The sequence below is a fragment of the Psittacula echo genome, assembly GCF_963264785.1.
Source record: "Psittacula echo genome assembly, chromosome: 6".
NCBI classification, from domain to species: Eukaryota; Metazoa; Chordata; class Aves; order Psittaciformes; family Psittacidae; genus Psittacula; species Psittacula echo.
This window is the reverse complement of record NC_137743.1, coordinates 22532260-22556587: the sequence shown is the minus strand read 5'-3', so window position 1 is coordinate 22556587 and position 24328 is coordinate 22532260. Positions and strand designations below refer to the sequence as shown.

General features: G+C 45.4%; 1 protein-coding gene across 1 annotated transcript in view; it reads right to left on the bottom strand.

The window, feature by feature from the left end:
• Window positions 1-24328, bottom strand: part of TLL2 (tolloid like 2) — a gene marked incomplete at its 5' end in the record, with an annotated part of 96730 nt that overhangs the window by 58213 nt on the left and 14189 nt on the right. Inside the window, one exon of the mRNA XM_080621657.1 lies at window positions 2994-3104. Within this exon, the coding sequence (XP_080477783.1) occupies window positions 2994-3104 (111 nt within the window). The remainder of the gene's footprint in view (window positions 1-2993; window positions 3105-24328) is intronic.

Genomic DNA, 24328 nt, shown 5'->3' with positions numbered 1-24328 from the left:
GCTTGCTGAGGATAGTGCTCACTGGCAGATCTCCAGGTACCAGGTTCTTCTCATTATGTCTGAACAATTGCCATATCTCTACAGGGCCAAATCCTAAGTGTATCCACTTCAACACCACTGCATGAGAACAACAGATTTCCATAGTAAACATGACATCCAAACTTGATCCCACAGAAGCAGAGACAGGGAGGTAGCTAATTTCAATACTTTAAATGCTTTTATTTTAACAATCATCCCTTACTGGTTGTAAATGCTATTTGCTCCATTCCTTTAGGCCCCAGATATAAGGAAAAAAACAGTAGCTCCAAAATCTGCTGAGAAGATGCTTGGAAAAACTAAACTATGAGGCATCCCACTCTCAAGCAGGCTTACAGATTTTTGAGGGTCTGAATAGCAACTATGGCATTTCTGCAAGCAGGAAATTAATGCAGAAAACAAGCCTAGAGCACATTCATGCTGTGAAACTAAACACAGCATAGAAATCTGTGGCAGAATCCAGACTGTCCTCAGATCACATTCCCTGCCTCTCTCTCAAGGGCCTAGAGATGGGCATAGCCATCTTTCTAGACAAAGCCTAGAAGCAGGTAAAGAAGGGGAAAGCTTAAAACATCTGATAGTCTCAGCCCTCACCAGCCAAGGTAGAGCTTTTACTAAAGCGTATCATCTTCAGTTGGATCCAGTAAAGAACCATGTCCTCTGTCACCCATAAGCACATAGGAATCTCATTCTTCCTCCAGAGTCTGCCAGCTGCAGATGCTCCACACAAGCTAATAGGGTATATGTCTATAAACAGCCCAACAATGCAAAATGGCACAATTTTCACCCCTCCCTCCACCCAAACAGCATTTTCCGGGGACAAGGAAACAACACAGGAGAAGAAGAATGCCTAGCCTAATAGCATGCTCCAAACTGCAGCTCCCAGATACGAAGAGCCTGTATGTCTGTATATACATATTAAGTACTTCCTCCACTATACAAATAATCCAGTTAACAGCTTTAGAAAACTCTGAAATGTTATAATTCAAGGCGTCCCATTCATAAAAGGTTTCAGGCTCTTTCTGTACAGAGGTTGCATTCTTCCCACTGGAAATAAAAAAAAGCAGAGAGCAGAACTTTCTCCCAGGGAAGAATGGGTCCCAATCTCTACCATGCTGAAGTAGACCACCTTTTTACAATTCACGTGAGTGTTAAGCAAGCCCTGCAAGAGAAGAATAAACCCTCCCTGCTCCTGCAGAGAGCCCCCTCTCAGGGCAGGTGAACACTGTGCATGCTCCACAGAAAGCATGGCATTCACGGAGGCTGCCCACTTGTCAGCTTGTGGTTCCAGCGGCTGAAAACCAGGAGGACAAATAAAGCCAGAGATGAGGACAGGGCCAAGTGAGTGACGTGACACCACCATTCACCTGATGCAAAGCATCTTATGACGTTCCAGCTTTGCCTCAGTAAAAGATGCCAGGAAGAGAGTAGTCTAACCGCACAGCATGAGCCATGGATCTAAGAGACCAGTGCTTGCATTATATGATATAGATGTGGGCTACAAAACTCAGTCCATTTGCCAGATGGTGGTCTGGCACCAGAGCCAACTGAAAGAAACGTGTTAGATATGGCAACCGAAAAATCTATCAGAGCAAAACAATACAGTCAAACACTGTCTGGCTTTGCTTCCCCAGTAGTCTCCTCATCTAACTTCAGGAACTGTCAACTAATATGGAAGAGATTAATGCTGCCTGACCCACATTCTTAGCCCTCATTTTCTGATTTACCTTTTGCTCTGAAGGCAACCTACTCTTAATTAGCTATGACCTGAGAATGTGCCGCAGCCCAAAACATGATATAAGTGGGTTAAGTGACACGACAATGGGATAACAGAATTTCCGGGGAGCAATCCGTAATCTGAAGAACTGAATACCCCTCCTCTGCCCAGAATTTCAGCATCAGCATGAGTTTAATCAGTTACATCAACATCAAAAGCATGCCTCTGTGTTGGACATGTCATCTTTCACTCTCATCCCAACAGAAAGCTGTAGCACCGATCCTCAGAACAGGACCTACATAGTGCTTAGATGATCTGAAACCAAAGTTAGGCAGTCACAAGAATACAGATGCAGCCACCAGTCCTTACAAATTATACAATATTTATTGTATAATTTGCTGAGATGCTCGAGGGGCAGGCGAATATGATTTCAGTGATTTCTGCTTCTGTCAAAACTTTCACCCTAATTGCTAACCTAAGAGTGTAACGGCAGAGAGAGAAAATAATTTTGTCCTGACCTGCTCTGTCTCCAGTCCCTCTGGTATCTCTCAGAGCTCAGACTTCCAACAATTTCTCTTTTGCAGCATAAAGTGAAGTAGAGGCAACAATACTGCAGTGAGCCCTCTAAACCGTCCAAACACACTGAAAAGCATTTCAGGCTGTTAGAGGTGGAGTCCAGGCAGAACTCCTGAGTCAAGAAACAGCTCTGGTCCTGCACAAGACTGAATAGACATAAGAGCCACATCTATTGGCTTTATAGGAAATAAAAGCAACTGTTAGCCTATTTCAATTATAACATCACTTCAAGGGTAGTCTGTATACAAGACTGCAGTGGGTTTTATCTAGATAGACAGCTGAAAAAAAGGCATTATTCCATTAAGATCATACATGGCAAGAAAGGGAGGAGGACAGTAAGAGTCAAAACTAATTCCAAACTGAGTGGCCCAACTGCAAACACATTTCCTTCCAAGTTCGCAGAAAGGAAGTTCCTCACAGGAAAAGACCTGTGCTGAAAATTTGAAAATCTCCTCCCTCAAACAAGATAGGATTTAGATACATCAAACTATGACTTGGATTTTATTTAACAAAGGTCATACTTGGATGCCACGCCCAGTCACATAACTAAGCTCTGCATGCACTGCCCTGGCTGTGGGAACAAGTATCACAAGTGAGGGAGAAGTCCTTCCTCTCTAAGGACAAAACCAGGGGAAAGAAGGCACCATCCTAGGGCTGCCCTTACCTGAAGTGTGTCTTGCGTTGCCGTCTGAGTGCTTTGTTAAGTCAACGGTTCTGTCTATTTGAAACAGCTTCAGATCATCTTCATCTAAAGCGATATCTCCCCAAAACGCAGCTGGAGAGAAACAAACTGCAATTAGTTTAGTTTTTATTTTGGAAGGAAAGTACAATTCCTGTGTGGCCTGTATCATACCAAAAAGGCAATTACTCCTTGGACCAGGAAAAGGTAATATACAGGAGCTGTTTAAAAGTACAGACAGAGTGGACATCAGTGGAGACCAGGTGACAGCATTTAAATTTAGCCACTGTGCAGATTCCCCAGAAGAAGATGATTAGTTGGGATTCTCATGGCTCTCAACCAGGCACTGAGGTGGTGGTGGTGTTCACTCTTCATTCAAGCCTACAAGAGGTACAGTCAGTGGCATTTCCCTAGCTAGCTCCTGGTGTGAAGGAGCTAGCTAAGTTGTGGCACAGATCCTGACTGAGATGTTGCATCAGCACCATCCTCAGGCTGATAATTTGCACAAGACAGGAGGACAGTGGTGAAGCACTCAAGCTCAGCAGCCTGCATCTAAAGGCTACAGTTGTCAGCCTGCACGGCCTCATACAAGCGGTTAGCACTTACACACACTGCACTGGTCTAAATCCAAGCTGAGAGCCAGCCTACCATTTCCACTTTGATGGTGGAACATGAGTTATTTGTCCCGTTGTGGATCAGTTACCCAGATTTAAGTTTGCAGTTTTTAATTTTGTAAAAATGTTTGAGTTTCAGGCTGAAGCCATGACAACAAGGTAAACAAACTGATAACTCGACATTCACAGCTCAGAGAAACAGACTGGAAATCCTCCAAGTGGACAAAATTATACCCCTGAAGTATCCTGACCAAGTTGACACTGCTCAGTATATAGTTACCATTTGGGGAATTTGAACAGAATAAACACAGGCAGTGAGGCAGTTGACCAAGAAGAACAGATCTTTCAGAGATAGCAAACAGGTTACAAACAGAGCTGTTGAAACTCACACAAGAAGCCTGCTTAGGCTGATGAAAAATAAGAAGAAACAGAGCAAATTAGTCAGTGATACAGTTCAAGAGAACTCAGTCATACAAGGAGCAACACTGATTCACTATCTGCAACACTGACCAGATTAGATGGAATCCTTTTCTTCTTCTCTTGTTAAGTCAACAACATTTACATTGCTTGGGGAGGTTAGGGAGTGGAAACATCCCATTTCTACAGAACATACTTTGATCAGCACCACTGATCAAAGTATGTTTGGCCTGAGAAACCAATGGGGCTTACTGATCATCTCACTTTTACTGCCAAGACCAAGTGAAATATGGACCTTTGCCTGACTATCAGAAGCCTGCAATCAGATCTGTACCAACTGAATGCTAAAAGTTAATTCAGATTTTTTTCTGTTACAACATGGCACTGCTTCTGTTGCAGCACTTGTTTCCTCAATTCTGCATCTCAGCACCTCAGTTAGCAAAATAGCATTTGCCAATGTCTGGGACATGGGAAAAGCAAGAAGTCTTTGCCTGCTACTGGGTACATCCCAGCCGCCATACACTGCCCAGCCAAGAGCTGCTACAAGCAGCAGAGCCCTGGCATGAGCAGAGCAGGACTCAGCTGTTTCCCCCTTTCACTGGGGCAAAGCTGTCTCCTTCTGGTTAACTGACCACTGCAGAGGGATGGGAGAAAGCCTCGAAGGAGGCTGACTCTGGCTTTGTGACTGAGTCTCCTTAACAGCGCTACCAAAACCCTGAGTAGAGAAGTATGGCAATAGCTCCAGAAGACAACACAGTTCAGACAAAGCTATCCACAGACTGACATCAATTATAGCTAGGAAAGAGCTTCTGTTTGCTACACAAACCCAGAACTCAGGCTATCCCCTACTTCTCAGCAATTCAAACCAAGCCCTCACACAGAAGAGAGGAGAATCTAAAATACTGTCAGATCCCCACCAGCTAACAAGTCTATCAACATGGCCAAAACATCCCAAGATGATTTGGAATGTCCAGGGATAAAAGCGGAGACATAGGCTCCTGTGACTGCAATTTCAAGACAAGACATTTTTTCCATCCAGAGAAATTATTTGCTCAGGACAATGTAGCAGCCAAGGGGCAGGGGTGCGAACAGCATCCCATGCCATCTGATTCCCTCCACAGCCACATTTGGTAAGTCACTACTATACTGGCCAACTAAATGTACAATCCCTACCCTCCTGCCAAACCTACCGTCTCATTTCACTCCAAAAACTAATTACCACCACCTTGGGCTATCAGCGACACTTTTCCATTAGTACCACACAGATTGTTTCTCAGACTAAGGTAGCCCATGCCAAAGCACAGCTTTCAGGGAAAGCCTGCAGCATGGGTTTACATCAACAAACTTCTTACATTTTCCTTCCCAATGGAAGGCAGCAGCTTTCTCCTAGCCCTAGCAAAGGAATCTCTTTCTGTTACAAAGCCATACATCATCCTGAAAGATGGCTCGCTACAAAAGCTGAATTTTCCTAGCATTTATTTCCAGCTCTCTGCAGTCCCAGCATGCTCCAGGGGAACCATGATTTATCACAGTCCCCAGCTGAACAACTTTCCTCACTGGAAGTCCTGGCTGAGAATGCTGCACTACAACTTCTCCTGTGCTGTCAAAGACTCCTTCCTAAAGGCAAACAAGCCTGAAAGATGCTTGCTTCCACCCCAAGGGAGCCATCCCACAGGAAAGCCCAAGTACTTTATTTTAAAGGGTCACAAGTTCAGAGACTGCTGGCAAATGAAGCATCTCAAAGCATCCCTTCTGATTTCCTTTACCAAGTTCTCCTTTTTAATTTAATGTGGGAGGATTTCCAAAAAAGAAAACAAAAACAAACAAAACCATTAAAATCTCCAAACAGCAGGCCAACAAACTTGGAAACTAGTATTTCTCTTGGCAGGGAGTTCTGCAATGTATAGCCAGGTGCAAACTCTTAACACTCAGTGCAACAGCGTGCCAGCTTTTCTTTAAGAAGATGCATTAATCGCTCTTAATAGAAAGAACAGAGCAGCTCTTACTGAGGTGGACGGAGCCAATGTGAGACAGTTTGCTTCTACCCTGGGCTAGTTACTTGCGCCAACCACCCCAAATGTTTAACCTCACCACCTCCCAGCACATGCAACTGGACAGTATTTGTCTGTTGGGGCAAAGGGGAAGGACAACTATGTTTTAATAAACAAGTCCAGCACTCAAATGAAAAAAGCAGCCTGGCAAGCTGTCTCCATTTTTAGCACATTTCTCCCCCAGGAAAACAGTCCACATGCTGGTGTCCACATTGCATGCTGAGCACAGAGGTACCTGGAAGGTAAGGCAGGTGGCACTGGGGAAGGAGAACATCTCTTTCTAGGCAGGTAACAGATTGAACAGTTTCTCCAGGTGCTTCACACACATAACCATAGAGTCCAAGCCCAGCAATACCTTCTCATTCCACATTTTCCACAGTAACCTGAGGGGTTCTCTGTCAGGCTCCCACTCCAAAACAATGTGACAGCCCAAAGTGTCTTCTTTCTAAAATCTTCATCACTGTTCCCTACAAATCATCTCCAACCTGCTTTTCCCTCAACATCCCCAAGCAATTCCCCCCTCCCATTCCCTGCTTGTGTTTTCTTCTTTCTCTAGTTCCGAGTAGCACAATATGATTTCATGATTTCAGGGGAGAAAAATAACTTTGCTGGCTCTTATAATAACTAGGTACAGAAGGGTTTACAACAGTTTAGAAGACCCTTTTCCTGTTAAAAATGTGTTTCGTCCAGGCCTTTTCACAAAATTCTTGTTGTTCTTTCTATTTTTGTTTCCCAAAGACAACAAGTAGGAGGAAAAAAGTCACAAAGAAAAGCTTCTGTCATTCAGCCAGAAAGCTGAATAACGTTGTTCCTAAAAATACATCTCAAAACAAAATGTAGTATTGTGATTTGCTAAAAACAGGCTGATCTCTAACACTGCAAGACAAATACCTGGGGAGGGGTATCCCCCACCCTCACCGCAGTCAGCTCTAAGTTTATACAAGTACACGAGTTTATACAAATTATATTCCCCTTGGCAGAAGAATGTAACTCCATGCTTGAGAAACGTCACCAGACATCTGTGTCTGAACTGATCTCTAGCCACCAAGATGGAGCAAAACTTTCACCTGCCACAACCCCTTGCCAGTAAACCCCCATTCCTGCACCAGTGCATCAGTATAGGCCATAGGTATACCCTGATGACAGGGATCAGCAAAGCAGTCACCCTCTGGATGTTATGGAAGACCACTGCAATTTTCCCTCTAGCACCAATGAGGACAGCTGTGACAGAGATTCACAGTAAAAGAGGCCTTGGAAACAGGAATACCCTGCCTGCCAGGAGAGCTCCCTCCATCCAACCCCACCTCAAACACAGACTCTTTCACCAGCTGAAGCTTTTATTAAGAAATGGCAGGTTTTAGATGCTGAATGGGATCTGAACCTAGATTGAGGACTGTGCCTTCTAACTTTAGCCAAAGGAACTCTCTTTCTGTAGGGCCGGAGCCACACGGTGTATGTCATCAGCTCGAGGGTCTCATCTGAACTTGCAGCCAGCTGGCACAGCTTACACTGACAGACTTCATTTCAGTTCTTCCAGCATAGTTTTAACAGTTTTGCTGGAAGGACTTTACTCTTCATCAGCAGGTTTCCCACAGTGCAGCACAGCAATGAGCATGGAAACCAAATAGCAGCATGAATCCAAGTAGATGCCGCAGGCTCATTTCATCAATACTCACAACTCAAACTTAGTTTTCACTAGTGTTCACAACCTCTGTGTGCTAGATGGGCTCCAAAGCAGGGATGCCTCAGGACTACTTATGCCAGCCCAAAATATCCAAGGAATAAGCACTTGCAACAGTCAACCTTGGCACCTCCTATTTTGTGAGCATCAACAGATGCCATTTTCAGGCAACCCAGGGGGCCTGTGTGTGTCTGCCTGACACAGACTCAGCTGTGTCACCCAACTGATGAGCTACACTGGTTGTTTATGGCTTACAGTGCAGTTGAAGGATGCACTCTGACCCTACCCATGAGATCAATCACACGTGTATTTGTAAGGGACAACGTCCATGACCACCCATATCTCTGCTCTCCACCATCTGCATTACTGAAAGATCCTAGGGCACCAGCTCCTCTTGTTCTAGAGCTGGTACCACATTCAAATGACGTAAGGGAAAACCAATGTCCCGCCTTAGCAGAATGAGCAGCGGGCACATGCAGTGCGGGGCATATGCAGACCCAGGTAGGCAATGATGAGTGCCACCTCCTGGCAAACAACAATATGACTATTCATGCACTGGCAAAAACACCGAAGTTATTTTTGAGCATTTTCTGATGCTTCCCAACCTGACAGGCTTGAGCACTGGGAAATTTAATTTTCAGGGCTGGCCACGCTTTCATTAGAGCTAACACTCTGCAGTCTAACAATAAATAAATAAATCAACAGATCAAAGTGCATTCCCAGCACCTCCATATTTCATTTTTCTTCACATGAAGACAGGTCTGCTGCTGTTGCTGAACCGCCTGCTGGCACAGGAGCCAACAGAACAATATTCTGAAGTATGCTAAGAAAGATTTATACCTTGAAGAAAAAAACTCAATGCATTCCTTTGCGCTAAGTAACAACTGTGTCAGAGGGGAGAGAAAAACCTCAAAACAAGGCAGAAACCAGGGAAAGAAGAGAAAGAAAATATCCCAAACCAACACTTTAGAAATAGGGGCCAGATCCTGAGCATCAAACCCTCAAGCCAAAGGGGGATGGGAAAAAAGCAGCAGTAATGAATAAAAGAAAAGCATTAAGACCACCACATTCAGTCATTATTTTCATTTGGATCGGTTTCTTTCTCATCAGTAGGAATGATCAGGAGTTTTCTACTGGCCAGCTTTGGGGATAAATTGGCTCAAAGGCTCTGCCGGTAAACCCCTCCACACAGCAAGGGCATCTGGAGCCAGAGCTGGTGTCTGGCATCAGCAGGGTTTCCTGGCAATGGGAACTCAGCAATTCAATTTTCAGTGGGCAGGAGCTCCCGTGCTCAGGGAGCACGTTTCATTTCAGAAACAAGTCTCAGTTTGTGGAGGAATGTCTGTGAAGATGGTCCACTTCTAGACACAACAAATATTTCAAAACCATCAAAACCTGCTGGGAATCACAGTCTGTATCCCTGTTCAGACTTCTGCAGAAACCAGAATTGCCTAAATTATCCTGTGTAGTGCTCCCACCTCTAGCACCTCTTTGGGAGCTACCTGTAGGAGATCAAATTAGGCCAGAAATTCTGATTTATGTTCAATGAATTTCTTTTCCTGGAAGGGGAGGATGCAGGAACAAATACATACTTTGGGCTTGAGTTTGTCCAAAGCTGCAAACATGCATGTGAGCCTACACAATGGTCACTTTTAAGGAACAATAGATGTTCTCCCTTGGCTGAATGCCATGTTATTGTAAAAAAGAACTGAACAATTCCATGCCATGGATTATAGTGCCTGCCATAAATAGGAGAAACATCTTCTAATTTTAATATTCATTACTGCTGCTGGTTTCTTCTTCACTCAAGGTCTTCATCTTTTCTGCATTGATGTACGAGTCACTCCAGTCCACTGACCTATGAATCCATTCCTGGGACGATGAGCAGCGCAGAAGGGCACATATGAACACATAGAACTGGAAATCCATGCCACAAACAGCAAAGCAGCTCCCTCTATGGGCTCTTAAATGGTTAAACACCTGCCTCTGCCTAAGAAAGCACTGTAGAGGAATGTCTGCTGTCCATTACTTCAGACCACCTTACATCTTACACCTTAACGTTAGGGTTTAGAAGCCACTCCCCTGTAAAGTGGAGTGCAAAACCCAAGGGACTGGCTTACCCCCTCCTATTTCCATGCGACGTAAATTGAGCTATGTGAGCTTCATAACATTTTTGCTCTCTCTGCTTTCTGCTCTAGTTGACAGTGCATGTCCCATGGCAATGCTGATACCAAATAAGGCTTTGGCTGTGTATCTCTGACTTGCTCTCTGTTGAAGCTGTGCACTGTCTGCAAAGTGCCTCTTGGCCACATTTTACATGTAGGCAGGAAACAGACTTTAGGAAGAGGCTATCATGGACACACAGATGCAGTTCGATCTCTACTCCCCAACATAGACATGCACAGAGCCAACCCACAGGCAGTTAAATTCACTTGGAGACCTCACTCCTGCACAACAGAAACCCAGCTCTGTAACTCTTCTTGCTATCCTTCTGACCAGGCAGCCCTGGCCCCCTTCTGATGCCTGAGGGTCACAGGAACCTTTCCCAGCTCCTGTACAACTCCACCATGGCCTCAGATGCTCCATCCTGCTGAGGAGGGGGGCTTAATTTCAGCACCTTCTTTTCTCACAAGCCAGGAAAGGCTTTTAGATCCAGCTTGTTCCCAAGTGCAAGCAGCATGCCCCCATCTCATGCCACCACTTCAAAGTTAGATTTTCCTCTGCAATTTCACCAGCTCAGCATTACTTCCCTCTACCCTGGTGTATAGCTCTCAGCGGGATACCACCCCACCCCACCCTCGCCTGGACAACTCTCCATTTGCTATTGCTTAGTGTTTGAGGAAGCAGTCTGCACGTAAGGTAGGCCAGGAAAAAACCCACGTTTTACTGCACTGAGGTAGTGGACTAGGAAGCAACGATCACTCTGTAGAGCATCCAGGGATGATGAGAAAGCACACATTTTCTGTGTTTAGCTACATACATTTGTAAGCTGAGCAACTGACACCTTCCTAGCCTTTTTAAAAGAGCGCAGAAATTTCTTTTAAATAGGGCTAGTATTCATAAGTCTGTTTGCTCTCCAAGTTACGTAAGGTTCAGAGCCATGTAGAAGAAAAGGCAACAGTGACTCAGAACAAACCTGGTATCTTCCCTTTAAGCCAACAGCCTAGCAAGATAACCTTGCTAAAAACAAAACAAACAAAAACCAAACCCTTGATTTGCCACCTTCACGCAATTTAAACAACTCAACCAATTGTTTCTTCCATCCTAGCAGGTTTAAGAAGTACCAAACCCAGCATAAACTGTGATCACTTTCTCCTCTTCTTGGTCCAATCAATTACAATTGATTTTTAGGAACATCTAGTGCTGGCTTTTCATCAAGAGACTGTTACACATACATATATTTTTTAAACAAAGAACTTACATACTGCAGTATCCCACAGCCGAAAGTGTCCTGGTTTCAGCTGGAATAGAGTTAGTTTTCTTCCTAGTGTCTGGCAAAGTACTGTGTTTTGCATTTAGTATAAGAATGCTGATAACACACTGATGTTTTAGTTGTTGCTATGTAGTGCTTACTCTAAGTCGAGGACATTTCAATGTCCCATGTTCTGTCAGTGAGGAGGTGCAGAAGAAGCTGGGAGGGAGCAAAGCAAGGACAGCAGACCCAAGCTAGCCAAAAGGATATTCCATACCACAGCCCATCATGCTCAATATATAAACTGGATGCAGTTCATAGAACCATAGAATGGGTAGGGTTGGAAGGGAGCTTAAAGATCACTTAGTTCCAACCCCTCTGCCATGGGCAGGGACACTTTCCATGAGACCAGGCTGCTCAAACCCCCATCCAACCTGGCCTTGAATTCTGCCAGGGATGGGGCAGTGAGAATTGGCCAGGAGAGACCAATTGCTACTTGGGGACAGGCTGGGCATCAGTCAGAGGGCCATGAGCAACTGTATGGTCCATCACTTTTTTTTTTATTGGGTTTTATTCCTTTCTCTCTTTTTCCTTTTCATTATTATTATATTTTATTTCAATTATTAAACTGTGCTTATCTCAACCCACAGATTTTACCTTTTTCTGATTCTCATTCCCATCCCAGCAGGGGGTAAGTGAGCAACCCCAGTTGCCAGCTAGGTTTAAACACAGCAAGTGCTGTCAGCCATCACAGCAATAATGCACAACAAACACAAGTCAGGTATGGCCATGATGCTTATATGGCCAATAAAGACTGGAGCTGATGCTCCAATTAATTCAAAGCTTCATCCTGCTTTACATCTCCCAGCCCTGCAGTAGTGAGCATATTTAGTAATTCATCATGAAAATCAATGGAGGAAACAAGCTTCCAGGACTGCCAGACCTTGGACCACTGGGCAGACAGCAGAGCTTTCCCCTCATAACAGCATAGCATGTAGACATTCCCTTTTGCACCGTAAAGTGTTTAAACACCTTTAGAGAGGACTGTCACAGCTTGTTTTCAGAAGGACAAGAGCAGAAATCTTCATATTCAGCCAGATTTAAGTGAAGCTCTGGCATCAAACCAAGAAAAGATCTTCAATGGAAAATTTGGGAGGAAATGCTCTAGTCACAGGTAGAACCTGGCAGGTTGAGCTGCATCTCAGCTTACAGGAGCTGGCTTCTGAAACTCCGTCACAAAGGCAAACCCCTGATGTCTCTGAAGTTTGCCCCAGAGAGAGAAAGTAATTCACAAGAGCCCCAAAAAGCAGCTGGTGCAAGCAGGAAAAGCCTCTCTCAAAGATAGCACTGATCAGGTGTATCTTTTCATGAAAAATACAGAAGGAACACAGACAGCAGCTGGATCATGATGCAGTGAAATGGGAGACACGTACAATTTTCTCCTTGTTTGACAGTTAGCAAGTGGTCCAGATAAGCTGTGCCTCCTATAGCTTTTGTCACACCCCGCTCAAATTTGACTAAGTAAAGGCAGCAGACAGAGATGAGAGACTCAGCCACCAGCTGTCTCTATGCCCTGCCAACACCTTCATCTTGGAGTATGTATGTACCTTGCAGTGCATACACCTCTCAACCTCAGAAGAGGGAATCAGGAAACAAAACCAAAAGCAGATAAAAACATATTGTAGTCTGAATTTAAATGACAGGACCCACAGATAGCACAGTGGAACTGCTTAACAGAGGCAGCACCTTCTCTACGTGCCTATGAAGTGATTCTTCTTAGCTCAACCTGAGAGGCTGCAGCACTGGCTTGGAAATCCAGCAGTGCTTCAGCTGCCCTTTAAGAGCAGGAGATGGCAAGGTTCTGGGTAATGAAATCCAAGAATGCCTTTGTCAATTAATTATAGAGAAAGCTGTACCATGCAAACCTCATCACACACCCTCCATCATTTCTGCTGCTCAATATAACTTTAATTAATCTTTCCTTTGGCAATTTGAAGGAAGGGTGAGCACGCTGCAAACACCTACTGAGTATTAAATTGATTTCCTGTTTTATAGTCCTCTTTCCCTCCCTATTGGCCCAGCAATGATTTGTAGCCCTTCACTCAGAGACATTTTTTCCACACTAATATAATCCAAAGCCCCAAGCAACAATCGCATCCAGAAAAGTAACACTTTGCACAGCCGATTGCTTCAGCCCAGCTTCTGCCAGCTCAGGGTGGGTTCTCTCCTGCCCCCCTTTCTCCCACCACCACAAATATCCACAGCAATCACCTTATCTCCATACCTTCAGCATTTTTGCCTCAAGAATTGGCAACACTTCTGTCCTATGTAACTAAGCATTCAGGTCACTGTAGTTTCCTGCCTGCCATTTGTAGTAGTGCATCTTAATTACCAAAGCATTAACGCAAAGCCTATTTTGCTCACAAACATGACCTGCTGGCTGAGGTACCAGGCTAGTCTCGTACTGTCTCAGGCATTCAGGTCCTTAGTCAACACTGCTATCTTGGTACTATGGGTTAAGAGATCTTGACCTAAAACATCACATCCCCCTCAGCAGATATTCCACAAGAGACACTTTAGGAACCTTATAGTCACCAGCTTCAGTCTTCTGGGAGGAGAAGATCCAGGTCAGACCTTCTCCTCAGGTAATTCTGATACCATGGGACGTGCCCTGTATTTATGCCTCAAAACTAAGTTGAGGAATAATAACCTTAGAGATGACGGAAGAAAATTTATGACTAAAACTGCACTAACCCTAAACTTCATTTGCAACGGTTCAGTACCTAAGCACTGTCCCACCACTGAGAACATTTCACCAGTTGCACCACAATGCAAAGTGACTATTACACTTTATTTCATTGTATCATCTGGGGAGAGATGTTCTTCCTTCAGGTGGTCTGACACACTAGGTGTCAAAACCTCACTGTTCTTACCCCAAGCACTACAGCAGAACAGATGACCCCAGACAGACAGGCAGGAAAATCACTGCCACTTGCCCACCCACAGAATAAATTGGGTCATAGCAAAAATGAACAGAAGTGGGACCATTAACTGAGCTGCATTCTCAAAGAAGGAAGGTAGCAACCCAGGCCTGCTTGAAGCAAACTTCAAGGAAAGCTGACAATTTAAAACCACATGGTCCTGGATGAAAGGGGGTAGTTCATGATAGATCACATCTATTCAAGGGCCAGACAAGGAAAGCAAACATAGGCTCATTTTACTTATTGTTCTTTATCCACCAACACCAGGAGAGGAGTGTTGCAGCACTGCTGGAAGAGAGAAAAGAAATGGACAGCAGGCAGCAAAGATATGGGAGCTATTTACGGAGGATAGATAATTTGAGCTGTTTACAGACTTCCCCTCTGAGAGCTCAGGGATGGGAGGGTGGCGGGGGAGTGGTTTCAGCCATTAAAAATACAATGTGAGAATCCATTAATTTTCCATAGAAACACTGTCGTCATAGAAGCGAGACAAATCCGATTAGTCATGCAAATGTGCTGATGTTAAATTCTCAGGCCTGGGTGGGGAATTTGGGTGCCAAAAACACAACAATGAAGACATCAGAATGAGATTAGCAGCCAGAGAGGCTGCGGCACTGAGTAGCATGGCGGGGGCATGGACTGTGACCAAAGGCACCCCCAGACTATAGTGGGGTTTGTGCCCTAAGCCAGGCATAGGTGTCCCACCAGAACAGACAGAAAAAAAATGCTGTCCTTGCATGAGATCTCAGGAACTGGGCAAACACCACATTCCTGCTCTGCAAGCCAGTAAGGACCTTCACAGACAACTGAGCTCACTCCAGGGAATGAAAGGCTCAGCACCCCACAGGACTGTAACCCTCACAAGGTGCAAAATCACAGTGTCAAGGAAAAGCAAGAGGTCATAGCAGAGGAAACAGCAGACAAGTGTGTCTCATAGCACAACACAGCAAAGCAGAAGGCACAATAAGTTTAGAAGAGAAACCAAGGAGGAAGCAGGCTGGCACCAGCAGTGTCCCAGGGACATGCTGAACCGTGATGCAGTCTGAAACACGGCATTTATGCTTTTTTAATAAGGGGCAAAATATGAAAAAAGCATTTCTCCCCTCCCAACTAAAAGAAATAATCAACAGCAAAACCAACAACCAATCACACAACAAAAGGAGACCAGCAGATTTTATCTCCTTTCCTTCCTCTTCCCTCTAAAAATCAAACTTTACAAACATGCCCCAGGGAAGATAATACACACAGAAAATTACAGCATCACCCCAAACAGGAGGAGTGGAAACCACTCACCCTGACAGCGGAGCTCAGCCCTTCCTTGCAACGAATCCAGCCACCATCCTGGACTGGCCTCACCACAAGCATTTAGGAGTTCAAAATAACCTTCCAAATGAAGTGCTCCACCCCCTACAGCACGCAAAACTTTACTAGAATAACGCCTGTGGCAAAGATGCTTTCGGGTAAGGCTCAAGGCAGGCAAAAACAGTTCAAAGAAACTTTTGAACAAAACAAAACAGAAAGAAGAGGTCAGAACACATCCCAAGAGATGTTTCACCCAGCTTTGTCCGTAAGCCAAATTATCAGTGTTTGTCACTACAAACAGCTGTTCAGTTCACCTTTTAAGTTTGGTTTTACACTTGAAGACTTTGATGCTACAGCAATTGGAATCCCCTCTGCACAGGACCTACCTGTGCTTGAGGGGCAGCTGCTGGTGCTCAAAAGCTTAAGGAAGATTCAGCCCATTGGTGTCTGAGAAGGGGCACTCTCGCCTGCACTGTGCACCTCAGGGAAACTTGCCAGGGAAACCACCAACTTGCCCAGAAACAGGCATTTGCCAAGCAACTCACCTGGGTCACAGAAACCCAATCTCTAGTGCCATGTAACCCAAACAGGTGGCTTTCCCAGAAGGGGACAATCCTGCAGGATACAGCAATGCTCCAGATGGGAAGTGTGCTGCTAGCTCAGCACAACACAGTCCACAGCACAGGCTTCTGCAAGGACATCTAGTTCAGGGAGACAACTACAGTCTCCTAAACCACCCCATGCCCCTCTGGTCATTCCCTGCCTCTTTTAAGCTCCTATACGAAAGTTTGAAAAAACAATTATTGCCTTTTCTCATCATTTGTATAGAGTAAACAGGGTCTTCTGCTTCCCTTTCTGCAGCTCATAAGCCTTGTCATCAGCCTGTTGAAATACCTCCCTGGATTTGCACCTTTAGAGACACATGGCAGAGGGTCCAGCCAGCCAGCCAGCCCGCCCCAGCAGACACTCAAATCTGCCTCATGATGATAAGCGTTACAAGACTGTGAGCAGCACACCCACATATGAATGTTGCACTGAGCAGACATCCCTGTGTGGAATACAAATCACAGTTCTGCCCTTGTAGGAGAGATTCACATCCTGCCATGACCTTCCCTTAGTTGGTTCCTTCTGATGTCCCAAAACCTCTTCCGTTCCTCAGCCCTATCAGCAATGCTCCCAGCACTCTGCTTTCACTGCTTCCTCACCCCTTTCTGAACCCCACTGCCATGAATTTTCTGCTCTTGTCTTTCAGTCCTGCTGTCCTACATCAGCTAATTTCAGCTACAGCACCCATCGCTGCAGTCTCAGTAACTCTCACTTTGGTCTATCTCATTGCAGTTGGCACATGTAAAGTCAGTGCTCTCAATATTCAAGGCCATTTTTTATTGTCCCAGCCATACACACCACTGTGAGCATCTAAGACTGTGCAACAACACAATCATCATAGTCAACAAAGCTCCACAAGGATTTAAAGTTCAGAGGCAATCACAGCTCCAGTTACGAAGGCATCAGCTTCAGATGCAATTTCTCTCTATGCAGAATTGGTCTCAAGATTCACACTCAAAAGCCACAGCAGTCACAATGTTCTGCTTTCTTCAACAAGATCTCATTACTTTCTATTTACTAAGATTGCTCAGAAAAGTGTAGCAATGTGCTCTGATCAGACTGCAGAGCTTTAAACTAGTGTTGATACACTACCATACAAGTGAAAAACAGTAGCAGGAGAGCTATGGACCTACAGTCTTCTGTTTACACTAATGATCCTGCACCGGCAGTGAGCAATCAGGAAAGCAGTGAAGGGTTAAGTGTCATTACAGCCATTCATCTTATTTATATAGTAGGTGCCCATGAGAAGTTGGTCTTTATCAACACACATCCTTCAACATTCTGGTTTTCTGTTTCACTTCAAGCACTTAAATACATCTGGGTGAGGACATGCTCCCCACTTCGTAAGCAAGCCAGCTGCACCCTTCACTTGCTCAAACATCAATGACAAAAGCCTGCTCAAGAATATGCATCTGTTTCACGTATGGCTCATACAGCTAATTTAAACAGTTTCCATATGTTGCCAAAAAACTGTGACCAAATGCCACTTGCAAATAAATGGGGAGATTGTCTGGCTTACACAGAGAAGTTTCATCATGCAGCTCAGAGCAACAGCTCCTTTGTTCCCAGGTCTGCCTGTGCTTCCTCAGTTCCTTCTGCAGTCAGATGCTGCTGACCAGTCCAGACACTGCCTCCGCCCAGGACAGCAACACCCTTCATGGACTACAATGAGCAGTCTTTGGAAAAGACTGTAATGAACACCCCAATATGTGAAGAAGATCATAGAATCATAGAGTAGTTTGGGTTGGAAGGGACCTTTAAAGGTCATCTAGTCCAACCCCCTGCAGTGAGCAGGGACATCTTCAATTAGACCTGGCTGCCCAAAGCCCTGCCGAGCCTGACCTGAAATGTTTTTATGGATGGGGCATCTACCATCTCTCTGGGCAACCTGTTTCAGTGTTTCACTACCATCTATCAGGTCAAGCAGTGCAACCAGCTGGTTGCAGAGAAGTTATTTATTCATAGGACGTGCATGCTTTTTGCTCAGCCCTCATCCAGACATTACCATCGGGCATGAGGCTGGAGTTGTTAGAACTCCTGAAAGCATAAATGAAGCTCTGGGGCACCATGTAAGCTATAATTTCATGTTTCCACATTTTCTGAGCATCTGAAATTAGCATCTCACTTTTAATGCACCCATTGTGGTTTCCTGCTCAGTTCCAGCCTGGTAAAAGGGTGTTTGCCATATTACAGCTAAACCACATCCAAACTAATGGTCTGTAGCTGGGTAGATGGGAAGACTGAGCAGATAGACAGGTAAGACCTCCACTCAGGGGTATTGTTCTCCAAAAGACAGATCTTTACAAAGAAGCAGACAATAAGTATCTCTATTTGGAAATGCAGGGGAGGCTATTAGGAGGAAAGAGGAAAGTACATGGATGACACTATTTTCCTTGTCAATAATGGAATGTTGTACTTGCATCCCAAGAAAGCACAGTGCGGAACCCGTGCCTATTGTAACAGGCCTCACACAGCAAAACCCACCTCATCTCTTTAGACAAAGCTTGCTGGAAACAGGCACCAAACAGATGTCCCTAAGAACCACCAAAAGAACTGTTTCTCAGCTTGTGCTGAAGTAGTGAAGCAATTTTTGTCACAGAATCCAAGGCAGAGCTGGATGTTCCAGCTCCACATCACAGTGCTCCTCCATTAGACAGACCATCCCTCTCTTGAGGCCGAAAGGTTTCAAGTCCTTGACACTTCACAAGGCAGTCATGCTACAGGAAGGGCAGTCAGATCAAGTGGAAGATGAGTGCATTCAGCTCCATGCTCACTTGCACACTGGGATGTCTCTCATTGCCCAAGGCAAGGGGATTCATTTTCACCAAAACTATCCTACTCCTACACCAAGTGGCCATCCAGAAGCATCCCCTGCCTTTTTGGGCAAGCTGTTGGGGACCACAGACACAGTTAACTGAAAGTCCCCTCGAATCTGACGTAGGGTGAAGCACATGAAAAATTACTCATGCAATTGATTCACATGGTTTCCATCATTCATAAATTCCAATGCATAAAGTGAAGGCATCGGATTTGCACATAACCGATCCAGACAGCTGCAGATTTCCACAGGCACTAAGCACCTGCAGGCAGAAGCCACTCTTCATGTGGCTCCCATTAAACAGTTTGAATGAAAATGCTGTGTGATTCAGTATGGTAACAGCAGCCACCTCTGCTTCCTCCACTGTTAGTGCAGGATCCTCTCCAGTTCCGCCTCCTCCCGTGGCTGTATAATTCCCAAAACTACAGGAGTTATTTCATGCCCTGAACTCTGCAGGAAGTCCAAAGCACATGCAAGTAGGAGGCTACAGTCATGGAAGGCTGCCCTTCAAGTGTGCTAGGAACATAACAAGGCTCTCCATCACAGTCTGTTTCCTTAGCTTTTGGGGATACCACTGCAGAACACACAAGTCTTCTCAAGAACAGAAATCAGTGCACTAGAGATTGCTTATAGAAAGAAAACCAACACACTGCCACCTCCAAAGGCAAGGTGGTGGAATTCATACAAAATATAATTGTTAGTAGACCCAGCTCAGGGCTGGAATCAAAGGCTCTGAAGTCAGGAGGATCTCAGGTGGAAGCTGTTTACCATTTAAAGGCCCTTCATGGCATTTGGCATTGTATCACATTTCAGCAGGTGCAAAGAGCCAGCAAAACACTACAGTGTTAATTTGAAGGAGGCATCATTAATCCTTCACCTCCTAGGGAAGGCCGGTCTAACTGTGCTCTGTCCTGTCATGCGGCAAGACTGGCTTAAAGCATCCAGGAGAAGTTGACATTTGACAAGGCTTCTGCTTCATACGTATGCAAATATGGTTTACCTTCCACACTTCCATAGACTAACTCATTCTTAGTGCTTTATAGCCACATTTGATCACTAATACATAAAATCTCCTACAACTTAATGGAAACTGGAGGGTCTCAGTGAAGACTACATACAGCTATGACTGTCCAGACAAGTCAGCATGATGAGACAAGCACATGCATAACAGAAACACCATCTCACTGTGCACTCACACAGCTTGCATAATTGTTGGTTTACACTCCCTGGGGCAGCTGATTTTCTCTGTTTTCTCCCCTTCCTCCTTCCTAGTCACTTGTTCCTATGGTTTCTCCTGTGCTACCACAAGCATTCACAGGACTGAGAAGCAACACGGTAAAAACCAACTTGGTCCTACCAAGTCAGTAAAAACCAGTTTGAGAACAAATAGATCAGTTTCTCTTTGCACTCAGCTCCCACAGTTCACTGATACTGGGAGAAAGAATATGGGAGGGAAGACTGACTTCCTCAGCAGCAGCCAGACTTAAGTGGTCACGACTGCAGCATCAGTGGACATGGATGGCTTAGAGAGCAGCTGTTCAGCCCTGCTTAGGCAGTGGATGGTCTTCTACTTTAGTATGCCTATCCCTCCCTTTCCAGCTTTGCCCTGAAAACACAGCATCACCCAGAGTTACTCATCCCAGACTTTCACACACATTCACACACGGTTATATTAAATATATAACCATATAAATATATACTGTAACTACTTCAGCTGGCCATCCCTCTCTGAAACACCCCAGGTGCACCCTGTGCATTAGCCTAGTTCTGTCTGTGTCAGAACTCCACCCCCTCCTCTGCAATAGCAAGTACGTGCAACTTCTGCAAGTGATCTGTATGCTCCCATGTCGAACACCCAGAAGAGAACAAAGGTAGCAAGGAGTCTTGGAAAGACTGGTGCCACAGCTCACTGAAGACCACATAGGAACAGTGATGCAGAACACTGGCACACACTCTGCCATAGTGCCACACAAATGTCTAAAAAGACAGAGGCTTTTTTCATCCTTGCTCAGTGTGCACTTCTCTGGCTCTGAAACAGAAAAGGAAGGATCTTGGTCATCACCAGTCCCTTTCACCCTGCTCCTGGATCTATCCAAGGAGCAGCATCATGCAATTGTGTTAGTGACCATCGCGACACATAAGCAGGGCTCTATTGAAGGTGCAAACTTCAATTTTGACATTTCCCAGTCTTAATGAAATGTCTTTACTTGGGGAACGAAGACAACTTATTCCCCAGACAAGTTGTTTGTACCCTCTGTATAGCAAACAGTCTTGTGTCAGAAGCATGCCTGTCTTTGAAGTGGGAGGTTGTGGTACGACATAACCAGGAAGCAAAGGGGAGAGTGGACAGAGATGCTTTGAGGCAGTTGCCAGAACTTAACAGTGCCACTAAGGTCTCTCTGTGTTAGCCTTGCTCTGAGGCAGCAATACCCACTTTTGGCTAAGGCTCTAAAAACACTTCACAGCCCCAGGCAGACCAATGTCAGGAAAAACTCCAGCACAAAGAGCTGTAAACTAGAAACTAGTTCCAGTTTTCCCAAAGCCTTATGCCAGGTCTTGCCATAAGCACCCCTGAACATCAGAAGGAGGCAAGGTCACCAGCCCCCTGGAAAAAAAGGAAGGTACCAAAAGTGGGAATTGGCTCATTTATTGCAAAAGGACACTTGTGCTGGATCAGTGCTCCAGCATTTGCTCCAGTAGCTGCTGGTTTTCAACACCTCCTGCTCCTCCAGAAGAAGCTGCTGACAGGGGATTAGATCAGCAGGAGAGCCTGAGGGAGCAGTAGCAAACCCCTTTCCTTCCCACCGTTAGCAGAAAGGATGAGCAGGGAGATCTGCCCCTGGCTCACTCTCCTAGGGCCGGTCCTGGATGAGTGGAAAGCAAAATGCAGGCACATTCCAGAAGGGCTACCCCCGTCAAAAATTTCCAGCTATTGTAGCAACCCAGCAGCAGCAGATCTGCTTCCCCTCCTGTCAGTAATCCCTCTGCAGCCTCATCAACACCCACCAAATGCCAGTGCTTCCCTGCACGGTACACACCTTGCACAAAATTAAAACCACCATAAAGCAGCATTGCCCAGCATGCAGGTCTTAGAGCTGTACTCCTCTGATTCCCCTCCAGATTTTGCACAGACATGCAGTATAGTGGGGAGCAAACTTTCATCCACTCTCCATGCACCTGCAAGAGAGGACAGAAATCCCCCACCATCAAATACCGAAGAGCTGAGAGCAGGCAAATCCACCACTGGAAAGGGTTATTACCAAGATCTAGGAGTCTGAGGAACTTTAGAAATGGAATAAATGTAAAAACATAACTTAGTTCACAACATACCATTCCTCAAACAAAGCAACCAACACATGACAATTGGTGCTCCATAATCAACTATACAAGTTGCTTATGTCCATGTTTCATTCATTTATCTGGACTTTACTGCCTCGCATCAGTCTTCTTTATACACGTTCAAACACCCCACACTCAACAGTCATGCAGCGTATGCTCCACTCCAGAGTTATGTCGGTATGATGGAGACTGTTGAACTACAATGCTGACAAATGGATCACATAAACATGTCAACCGAATTTTCATTTTACTCAGCCAGGAGGAAATTGAGAGCAGCAAGAGCCTTAAATTTCTTGTGTCCCTAGTAGGAATTGATGCAACAAAAAGAGGAATCACAGACCAGTCAGTCTCACCTCTGTGCATGGCAAAATCTTGGAGCAGATTCTCCTGGAAGGCATGCTAAGGCACATGAAAAACAAGGAGGTGCTTGGTGACAGCCAGCATGGCTTCACTAAGGGGAAATCCTGCCTGACCAATTTGGTGGCCTTCTGTGATGGGGCTACGAAACTGATGGACAGGGGCAGAGCAGTTGACATCATCTACCTGGACTTGTGCAAAGTGTTCAACACTGTCCCACACGACATCCTTGTCTCTAAATTGGAGAGACATCAATTTGATGGGTGGACCACTTGGTGGATAAAGAACTGGCTGGATGGCCGCACGCAAAGAGTTGTGGTCAATGGCTCGATGTCCGGCTGGAGACCGGTAATGAGTGGTGTCCCTCAAGGATCGGTGTTGGGACCGGTCTTGTTCAACATCTTTGTCGGTGACATGGACAGTGGGATTGAGTGTGCCCTCAGCAAGATTGCCAATGACACCAAGCTGTGTGGTTCAGTTGATACGCTGGAGGGAAGGGATGCCATCCAGAGGGACCTGGACATGCTTGTGAGGTGGGCTGATGCCAACCTTATGAAGTTTAACCATGACAAGTGCAAGGTCTTACACCTGGGTCAGAGCAATCACAGGCACGGCTACAGGTTGGGCAGAGAAGAGATTCAGAGCAGCCCTGCAGAGAAGGACTTGGGGGTGTTGGTCGATGAGAAAATGAACATGAGCCGGCTTCAGTGTGCGCTCGCAGCCCAGAAAGCCAACTGTATCCTGGGATGCATCAAAAGGAGCGTGACCAGCAGGTCGAAGGAGGTGATCCTGTCCCTCTACTCTGCTCTTGTGAGACCTCACTTGGAGTATTGTGTGCAGTTCTGGTGTCCTCAACATAAAAAGGACATGGAACTGTTGGAACAAGTCCAGAGGAGGGCCATGAGGATGATCAGGGGACTGGAGCACCTCCCGTATGAAGACAGGCTAAGAAAGTTGGGGCTGTTCAGCCTGGAGAACAGAAGGCTGCGTGGAGACCTCAGAGCTGCCTTCCAGTATCTGAAGGGGGCCTATAAGGATGCTGGGGATGGACTCTTCATCAGGGACTGTAGTGACAGGACAAGGGGTAACGGGTTCAAACTTAAACAGGGGAAGTTTAGATTGGATCTAAGGAAGAAATTCTTTACTGTGAGGGTGGTGAGGCACTGGAATGGGTTGCCCAGGGAGGCTGTGAATGCTCCATCCTTGGTGGTGTTCAAGGCCAGGGTGGATGAGGCCTTGGGTGGCATGGTTTAGTGTGAGGTGTCCCTGCCCATGGCAGGGAGTTTGGAACTAGATGATCTTAAGGTCCTTTCCAACCCTAACTATTCTGTGATTCTATGATACCATCAGCACCACAAAGAAGCAGCTTGCATAAAGCACAGAGATTTATACTTTGTTTGTATTTAATGCTGGTTAGGTAGAATGATTATAGTTCAGTGTCCTTTCATGTTAAAGGTGTCCCTAGTGCAGGACATTGCACAGCTGTCACGCAGGAACTGGGTATTGTCAGATGGGAAATCAGTATTGCCATGGCTGGTGATGGCTTCACATGCTAAGGCTGTTTTTGTCTCCTCAGCAGGAAAGGTTACAAGATCAGTGAGAGAAAGTGGCATGATGGATCAGAGAGCAAGGGAGGGACAGGCGATGGGTAATCAATGGCATGCACCTCCTGTCTCTACTGCGAGTAAATGTATGGGCACATTCAAAGTTATTCCTCAGACCTGAGTGATTCACTTGCAAAA